Genomic DNA, 10,178 nt, shown 5'->3' on the forward strand with positions numbered 1-10,178 from the left:
GAACTCAGAAATCCGCCTGCCTCTGCCTCCTGAGTGCTGGAATTAAAGGCGTGGGCCACCACCCCCAACAGCAAACTCATTCTTGCATTGCAACTTCCCTAAGCCATAAAACCCCTTCATCAACAAGGAATGTCTAGCGTGTCTGAGTCCCTAAGTTCAGTCTCCAGTGCTACAAAAATAAACTGTCGAGTGGTTTGCATTAGGGATAGTGTCTTGAAATGTAGCCCAGCTTGGCCTAGAACTTTACAGTCTTCGTATCTCAGCCTCCCAGAGGGCTGATTGTGAATCACTATGTCTGCATGTCTGTGTAGAAAGGTGGGTATTATTATTATTATTATTATTATTTTGGTATAGGGCTTTACATTTCTTATTTTAATTTAGTTTAGAAACGGAGTCTCATTCTGTAGCCCAGGATGACCTGGAACATAATCCTGAGTTCTGGGATTACAGGAGTGGTGTTTTTGTTTTGTTTTGTTTTGTTTTGTGTGTCCTGTCCTAGGTGCTCCAACGAACCGACTGGTGTAGGTAAACCCTTTACCACTGAGCCATACCACAAGCCCACAGGCATGGTTTTAATTCTTAAAGAGAACATTAAAAAAAAAACAAAACACTTTTTACACCTATGATTTTGTGTGCCCCTGTGCCACTGTGGCGTGTGAAGGTCAGAGGACAATTTATCAGTACTGGTACTTTTTCCATAGCGTGGGCCTAAAGGATTGAACTCAGTTGGTCGCTCTCCTTGGCCATAAACATTGACTGCTGAGCCTTCTCTCTGGCCCGGGACATTATTTTTGTTGACAAGGGGACACACGGTGCCTAAGGCATGATGTGTCCCACCCCCACACCCCCGCAGACTGCTGCTTTGAGAGAGCGGTGGTGTCCTGTGTTCCTTCCCCCCAACCATTCTCCTGCACCCACCTCTTTTTTGGTCATGGCTACAGATGATGAGTGTACTTGGGTTCACACTTCCAAAACTGCAATGGGCTGAGGTGGTCTCCCACTCAGCTTAAGGAAAGGACGCGGGGCTGGAGAGATGGCTCAGCAGTAAGAACACCAACTACTCTTCCAAAGGTCCTGAGTTCAAATCCTAGCAACCACATGGTGGCTCACAACCACCTGTAATCAGATCTGATGTCCTCTTCTGGTGTGTCTGAAGACAGCTACAGTGTACTTGTATACATTAAATAAATAAATCTTAAAAAAAAAAAAAAAAGGAAAGGACGCCACTGTCTCTAGCTATAAAATACAATGCTTTTCAGGTACTCAGTTATTTTGGAGCAAAGTGCCTTTTAGGAATATTCATTTGGTAAGGTGGATGATGAATTGGGCTTTTGAGTCAGAAAGAGATGCGGTGCGGTTTGTTCCATCTGCCTTCGTGGGGTCAAGTCAACCCCTCCAAACCAACTTCAGGCAAGGGGAATAAAGTCCACATTTGGGATACAGATATACAACTCTTAGTGCCTGGCAGAGAAGCTGGGCTGGAGCGCCCGCGCGACAGCCAGCCAGAGATGGGTCAGGTGACTGCTTTCCCTTGGCAACGGCTTGTTCCTAGCAACCGGGCTGCTGGTCCAGGCGGAGCTGCCAGTGGGTGGGAGACGCCGCCATGAATCCGTCAGGAACCATTGGGGTCCTAGAGCAGAATGGGGAAGACCACTTAACCACCCCGATTCTCGGACCCTCGGTGCATTCGGATAACCCGCAAGAGCGGATCCAGGCCCGGCGCCTGCGCATCGCTGCTCGTCAGGAAGCCCGAAGGCGGTGAGCTGGGTGGCGGGGTGGTGCGATGGGGTGCCCAGAGTGCCCTGCAGGGAGCTGGGGCCGCGCTGGGTGGGAGCCCCGTGGTAAGGTGTGTGTGTGTACACGCTCGCGCGTGTGTGCCCTGGGTGTAAACAGGAAAACTTTTCTTCTAGAACATTCAAGCAGTGAGTTTTGGGACAGCTAGGGCTACATAATTAGACCTTGTCCCAATATTTGAAAATAAAAATAAAAAAGTTCTAGGTCAGATTTATTCCAGAGGCTAGAGTTTGTTGACCAGATGTAATGGACCGCGATCTGTGAAAGAGTCGGTTATCTCCATTCTACTGAGAATACCTTATAACAAAGACCAGGACAATTATCACAGCCAGTGAGCATATGTGATTGTGTGTTCTACACACAGACGAACATCTTGATCCATTTTAAAATTAAAAAATAAAATAAAATGCCTTTAATCTCAGTACTGGAGTGGCAGAGGCAGGCAGATCTCTTTGAGATCAAGGCTAGCCTAGTCTACATAGGAAGGTCTTGACACCTCAAAATAAAAATAAAATAAGAGTAAAAGCTTTCATTTCACTTAGTGGCCACACTCACTGGGCCCAAGGCCATGTCGACGGATCTACTGTAGCAAAGGCGGGGCGGCTGCTTGCTTGTGCTTGCAGACATTGATGATCATCATCTAGAATCCATCCAGGTACTACAAGTACCAGACCTGTGAGTTAAGAGGGGATGTGATAGGGGCCACCACACTTGCATCCCCACCATGTTCCCTAGGCTTTGGTGTCTTTATTAGCTTAGGTAAAGTTTAAGGGACTTCCACTGGTCACCAGACTTCATGTGACAGTTGTTCAACTTCTAAGTCGTTCACTCCATTTTTACTGTTGGTGGTCTACAGATCCAGCCGAAGTACAAGATGGAGGTCTGTGTGCCTCCATCCTAGTTGGGCAAGGCTGTGATCATGGTTAGCATCTCTTGTTGTCATGGTAACTCAGATCTGTTTTTAATTGTCCTAACACTGTCTGGGTATCCCCTTTCCTGACAGTTCCCTGATGACCTTCAGTCCCCTTGGGGAAAGGCTAGGAGCCTCATTACATTATGTATTTGCATTGTGTTCCCTGTTCTTCCTCCTGGGATCCCTGCCACCTCTTTGGTTAGGAGGTTCTGGGATGAGAACTGGGGTTGGTTCAGGAACTGGGCAAGGCAGAAGCATCCTTAGTAAGCTTGTCTATTGATGCTGTTTGGCTAACAGATGAACTTTACTCTTATCTGCCCTTCTACTTGTCTCCAAGTGACGCCACATTTATCCATCTCCAAAGCTGTCCGAGGATCATGGTCTTGGTTGTTGCTGTGGCCTTTAACAAGGAGACTGGGGGGCTGGAGAGATGGCTCCAGTGGTTAAGAGCTCTGACTGCTCTTCTGGAGGTCCTGAGTTCAAATCACAGCAACCACTTGGTGGCTCACAGCCATCCATAATGAGATCTGACGCGCTCTTTTGGTGTGTCTGAAGACAGCTACAGTGTGCTTACATATAATAATAAATAAACCTTTAAAAAAAAAAACAAAAAAGCAGGCCAGGCAGTGGTGGCACACACCTTTAATCCCAGCACTTGGAAGCAGAAGCAGGCGAATTTCTGAGTTCGAGGCCAGCCTGGTCTACAAAGTGAGTTCCAGGACAGCCAGGGCTACACAGAGAAACCCTATCTCGAAAACCCAAAACAAACAAACAAACAAAACCAAAAAAGCAAAACAAACAAACAAACAAGCAAAAAAAACCAACAACAAACCAAAGAGACTGGGAATTCAGTGATGTGCAGGAAGTTTATATTCTAATGAGGGAAAGAGGACAAGTGTCCCTATAACTATGATCTATGACAAGGACAGCAAGGGGAGAGGAGACTCGTGGGAGTAGGCCCTAAAGCCAGGCAGCTAGAAAGAAAGAGTAGCTTGGAGCTTGAGAAAAAGCTAGCTTTGTAAGGAGGCACTGCTGGGTTACTTTAAGACATTGTCAGGCGTGGTGGCACACAACACACTTAGGAGGTAGAGGCAGGAGGATCTCTGAGTTCAAGGCCAGCTTAGTCTACAAAGAGAGTTCCAGGATGCCCAGGGCTACAAAGAGAAATCCTGTCTTGTAGGGGTTGGGGTGGGGGGATATTTGTTGGGTGTGATAACAGCATGTGATAATGTCTAAACAAAGTTAAGGCCACTTTCCTGATGGGCAGAGCGTCACTTTCACCTTCAAATTATTCAGCTCACTGTTTGGGGAATGGTGTGAAGGGGCTGGAGGTGTGACTGAGGAGACCCAAGCAGGAAGGAGACACTACTCTGCTTCTGGTGAGGCAGGGGATTGGCCTGGACTCTGTGCCAATAATCTAGAGAGAAGCAGATGGACGCAAATTCAAATTTTGAAGTTGAATCTGATGGATGCTTCTGATTGGCTGTTTGAACAGAAGACAGTGTGACCTCTATATGTGTGCCATGGTTTGAGTACACACACACACACACACACACACAGGACAAATGAATAGATAAATATTATTTTTTTAAAAAAAGATAGGTGTGGTGGCATATTCCTATCACCCTAGCTCTTGGGAGGCAGAGGAAGGCAGGCATCTCTGATTTTGAGGCCAGCTGGCCAAAATAGGGAGTTCCAGGCCAGCCAGGGCAGCATAATGAAGTCCTGTCTCAAAAACGAGTCAAGACAAAACATGAAAGAGGCCTGGAAAAATGGCTTAGCAGTTACAATCAGTGACTGTTCTTTTAGAGGAACTAGGTTTGATTTTTAATACCCCATACCAGTTTACAACTGTCTCTAACTCCAGTTCCAGGGGGTCCAGTGCCCTCTTCTAGCTTCTGTGGGCACTAGGCAGGCACATGGTTCACAGGCTTACATGCAGGCAAAACACTTGTTCACATAAAATATAATAATAATAATAATAATAATAATAATAATTTGTTCAGCACAATGGAGGAAATGGGCCTACTCCAGGTAAAGGGGAGGTGTGTGTCTCAGTGATCTTTCATGTGCCAATTCCCAGCACAAGAGGAAGGAGGAGAGTGGAGGGGAGAGTAGAGAAAGGGAGAAAAAAGAAGAAAAAGGAGGAAGGAAGGAAGAGAGGGAGGAAAGTGTAGAGGAATTTTAATCCAGCAATACGGCCGCTCTGGCAAGGGATCACATCCAAAGACTGCTGGGATGCAGACATGCCACACATCTTTAATCCCCCTGGCTGGAATACAGACACACCCTTAGTACACATCTTTAAGGTAAAATTAGTTTTGTAGAAGGAACCATGTTTGAAAGTGACATCTAAATGAGGGGCAGACAAAGTGGTGAGTCAGAGAAAGATCTGACAGAATGAGTCAAAGATGGGATACGCCCAAGTCTCAAAGGAACAGCACAGGAAAGAGAAACTATTTAAAAGCAGTAAAGGGAGAGAGAGTCAGGCAGCTGGGAGTCAGTACAGCAAGGGCAGTGCAGTGGAGTTGATGGGAGTCAGTACAGGGAGGGCAGTGCAGTGGAGTTGATGGGAGTCAGTACAGGGAGGGCAGTGCAGTGGAGTTGATGGGAGTCAGTACAGGGAGGGCAGTGCAGTGGAGCTGAGTTTGTTGTGAGTTCATGCAGTTCCGTGAAGGTCAGCAAAGGCAGCTGAAGCCAGTGAATAAGAAATCAGACGATTAGAATGAGTTGCCAGAGTTAGTTTGAGGCCAAGCAAGCAATTCAGTGAGAAACTGAGAGAAGCCAGATTGAATAAGTTAGCTTGGAGAGGAGTTTGAGCAGAACAGCTGAGCTGAACCAGCCAGCCAGAGTTCAGAAAGAGCTAGAAAGGATGGGCTTATTCAGCAGCAAGCTTCCAAGATGACAATAACATCAGGCAAATAAAAGTTACCTTCACAGGGAAGACGGGAGGGAGAGTCCATGTCAAAGTACATCACTGTAAAAGTTCAGAGTACCAAGAACAAAAAGAAATGCCTACAAACTTTCTGAATGAAGAAAATGAGCCAGGTGTCGTGCACATCCCAGTACCACCAATACTTAGGAAGCTGAAGCAGATGGGTCAAGAGTTCCAGACCACCCTAAGCTACATAAGGAGACCCTGTCACAGGAAACCCTGAATAATAAAACAGAGTGCTGCCCTGTCCAGCTTCGGTGTGGGTGCTGGAGACTGGAGGTTCAAACACAAGTCCTCACGTTTCTGTTTTCCCAGCCCCTAGTGGGTGGTTTTTTATTTTGTTTTTGATTTATTTTATCTTATCTTATGTGTATGGTGACTTTGCCTGAATGAATGCAAATGCACTACATACATGCCCGAGGAGATCAGAAGAGGGCATCAAATCCCTAGAACTAGAGTTATGAATTAATTGGGAGGCACGTAGGTACTGAGACCCGAGCCCAGGTCGTCTGCAAGAACAAGTGTTCTCAGCTACTGAGCCATCTCTCCAGCCCTGCAGTGTGTGCTTTAAACTCACAGCTCATGTTAGTCTGGACACACCTCATTTCAAGGACCTATTAGACATGTGTGGTCCAAGGCCGCCATATTGGCTAGCACAGTGCCCAAGGTTGAGGGGGGACAAAAAAGGATGCATTAAAGCAGCAAACGGATTGAAATTGAAACTCGGTGAGATCTTGACTGAAGCCACTTGCCTTTTTGAACCGCCATCTCTGTTCCACGGACTAGCTGGGAGTATTTGGATAGGCTTGGTTATTAATTAACCAGCTGACAGCCAAGGCAGGAAGTTTGAGGTGGGGGTGAGAATACAGCTACCTTAGCCTGGCAGTGCCTTAGTAGAAGGGGACAGAGGAGTGAAGGGTAAGTTCAGATCAGAAATAGAGTGAGAAGACACTGCTGAGGGGGTTGGGTAAGGCTGGGAGTCCAGTCCAAAGGGGCTGTCTGCGCTCTGCTCTGCGGCAGACTCTGGGCACAGTGGGTGGGGCTGAGGCCAGTGAAGGGTCCCCTTATTTCCTGACGAATGCTGGAACCCTGGCAGCTCCTCTCCCAAAGCTGCTTAGGGGCCTGGATGACCACTTAGACCTTGGGAGTGAGGCGGGCCTCTCAGAGGTTAGCAGTGTGGGGGTGGCAAGCTCATTTCCTGCTGCTTCCTTAGAGAATTCCAGAACTTTCTCCTCTCTTCTCCTCCTTCCCTTTCTCCCTCCTGTCACCATTTTGCCTAGGAGGTAGGTGGCCTGGCACTCTCTGTGTAACCCACACTGCCTTTGAACTTCTGTTTCTCTGTCTTACTTTCTCATCAAAATACGAATTATTGTTACTGCAGCTTTAGGGCACAGACCTGTCTCTGGGAACCCCAACATGCTAGACTCTGGCCACCAGGCCCAGTATGCCAATTAAAAAGGGAGCCATTAATGGTAAGAGACCGAGAAAAGAGGTTTAGCCAGTATGACCACACTGGGAAGTCCAGTGACCCCAAGTTTATTATCAGCTTTGGTTCTGAAGGCTGTAAATCCCAGGCGAGGCAGCCACATGTTTTACTGTTGGAAATAAAACCAGCGACAGCAAATGCTCGCTCAGGCAAAAGTTGCTGTCCGTTAGCTTCTGTCATTGTTGACGCAGGGTCACACACTGTAGCCCAGGCTGGACTGGAACGCACAGCCATCCTCCTGATTCAGCCTCTCAAGGGCTGGGATAACAAAGCTTATCTTGGCTGAGGCAGGAGTTCTAGTCAGAAGAAAAGTCCTGGAGAGGCCCAACCCTGACAGCTTGCTGCCAGTGGTAGGAGTGCTTACTAATCCGACATGTTAGTGGTGAGGATCGCTTTAAGAAAACCTTCTTTGCCTGGTTTAAGGGCATTTCCCCATGGGACACAGGACTCAACAGCCAGTTTGTCCTTGGAGACCCTCCTGGTGTTATCTGTTACTGTTGGGTGCTTCTCTGATGATAAGTGGCTAAAGGGGTGGAGCTTCCTTCCACACACTGCTAATAAAGAAGCCAAGAGGCTGGGGAGTCAACAGCTCCAGTGCACGAAGGGTATGGAGTCCTATGCCTCCCGTCCCCAGCAAGGTCCTGTTGCCACGGAGTTGGAAGAAGTCCCTATGTCTTGAGTGAAGCCCTCTGCTTCTTAGGAGATAACCCCTGCTCTGAGGTGAAGCCTGCCATTGATGGTGTTCCTCCTCACTGCTCCCTGGCTGGGCTTTAGTTCCTTGTTTTAAGGATACTTATCCATGAGTCTTCCTCCCAAAAGCCAAGGTCACAGTAGGTTTGGGTGACTTTTGAAGGTCTGGAACAGGACACTGTAAACATAGACAATAATTTGCAGGACTCAGGACTCTCTCTTAAGTGCCCAGTCATCTCTGCAGGCCCTAAGTGCCCGATTAATGCCATTTGTAAATGCTATGTAGTAACAAAGTAAAACGAACAAATAAAGACCCCCTCGGATGCTGAACCCCTTTTCTTAGGCCACTCCCCTCGTGTGTTTGTTACATTGCCAGCAGCAGCAGGCAGTGCTCAGGCACGCAGGCACAGCCCCACTGTGGCTCAGAGGCAGCTTAGAACAGACCGGGGGACTCAGGTAAAACCAGAGGCAGGAGAGAATGACTAGTATGAGTTGGAATTGAAATTTCCAAAGCTCTTAGGGCTGGTGAGATGGCTCACTGGGTAAAGGTACTTTTTATCATGTCTGACCTTCTGAGCCCGGTCCCTGGGACCCAGGAGTTAGGAGGAGACGCCTGACTCCTCCAAGCTGTGACTTCACATGTGCACTGTAACATGGAGGAACAAATAATAATTTCATTATTTTATGAGTGTTTTGGCTTCTTATACGTATGTACACATGGATACCGGGCTCTCTGGGGCTCATTGAATCCTCTGGAACTGGGTTGGATGAGGTGGTTATGAGCTGCCACGTGGGAACTGGGACTCCAGCCCAGGTCTCCTGGAAGAGCAACAGTGTTCTTGACTGATGAGCTACCGCTCCAGCTCTGCGATGTACTTTTCGAAAAGACGTGTTGTTATTCTAAATGATTTTTAGGGGTTGGAGATGACTCAAGGGTTAAGAGCTTGTATTGCCCTTGAAGTTGGACCAGAATAGAATTCTCAGCACCTATGGATGGCTTACGACCAGCTACAAGTGTACTGTCAGGAGATTTGACACTTCTTCCGTCCGAGAACACCCTGAGTTAATATGCACCCCCCCACACACACACAGATGCACATACACTAAGAACAATAGATTTTAAAAAGGGTTTTAGTATACATTTTAATCACCAAGGTTAAGGGGAAGAGAGGTCCTTGGGAAGAAGGTAAGATTCCTGTGAGAGCTGAGTGTGGGCGTCTCAGGAGAGTTTCCCTTAAGAAGAGCAGTGGCATAATTGCCATTTTGGTGGCTCTCAGATTAAGTCTAAGGCTGCTAGGGCCCCTCCCCCTTCTCTCTCCTTTTGACAAGTGAGACTATATAGAGTAGCTCCACCCTTGGGTGGGCTGTGACCTGAAGTGAAACTCGGGGCCACTAGGGTTGCACAAGGTTTCAGGATGGGTCCTTGTACTGTAAGTGGGGGTTTCAGGTTCCGTTCCCAGGAAAGTGTAGGTTTGTACCTGGTAACGGAGAAAGGCCCTACACAAGAGCTGTCCATTATCGGGGACCACTCCTCACTCTCAGCAGGCTAGAGGCTTCAGCTAGACTCCTGGGCGAAGTGTTCCTTCCTTTTCTCTTTCAAGGCTCTAAAGTCTCCTGTCTTTCTGCCTGTCTCAATTCACCCTTCCAGAATTTGCTGTTTTGTTGTGTTTTTTGAGATACAGTCTCAACAGCTCAGGCTGGCCCCAAATTTACTATATAGTTCAGGTTGGCCTTAAACTCCTGATCCTTCTGCCTCTACTTTCCAAACACTGGGCTTACAGGCCTGAGCCTCCATGCTCGGCTCTCTGTATTGCTTGAGGTTACATCTGTCCTTTTCTGGGCTACTAAGCAGCACATTCCATTGCTGTTGTATGTTACTTAAGTAAGTTGCTGGGGTTGGAGAGATGGCTCAGTGGCTAAGAATGCATGCATAGTGCTCTTGCAAAGGATCACAGTTTGGCTCCCAGCATCCATTGGGTGTGTCTGTCTAATGATTGCCTGTAACTACAGCTCCAGGGGATTCATGCCCTCTTCAGGACTCCATTGGCACCTACACGTACACCTGCTCTTATATAGGCACATACTCCTTCCCCCAATACACACACACCACATACACACACACACACCACACCACACACACCACACAACACATACACACACAGACCACACACACAACATACACACACACAAACCACACACACACACAAAACACAACACATACACACACACCACACACACACACACACCACACACACAAACCACACACCACACACACCACACACACACACACCACACACACACAAACCACACACCACACACACACACACACACCACATACACACACAAACCACACACACACA

At 47.6% G+C, this 10,178-nt stretch overlaps 1 protein-coding gene across 1 annotated transcript in view; it reads left to right on the forward strand.

Annotated features, from left to right (window-relative positions):
- The first annotated feature begins 1,539 nt into the window (after positions 1–1,539).
- Positions 1,540–10,178, forward strand: part of Drc1 (dynein regulatory complex subunit 1) — a 36,469-nt gene continuing 27,830 nt past the window's right edge. The window contains exon 1 of the mRNA XM_021163874.1: positions 1,540–1,758. Coding sequence (XP_021019533.1) covers positions 1,604–1,758 — 155 coding nt within the window. The 5' untranslated portion in view covers positions 1,540–1,603. The remainder of the gene's footprint in view (positions 1,759–10,178) is intronic.

This window comes from Mus caroli, chromosome 5 (genome assembly GCF_900094665.2).
Source record: "Mus caroli chromosome 5, CAROLI_EIJ_v1.1, whole genome shotgun sequence".
Lineage (NCBI taxonomy): Eukaryota > Metazoa > Chordata > Mammalia > Rodentia > Muridae > Mus > Mus caroli.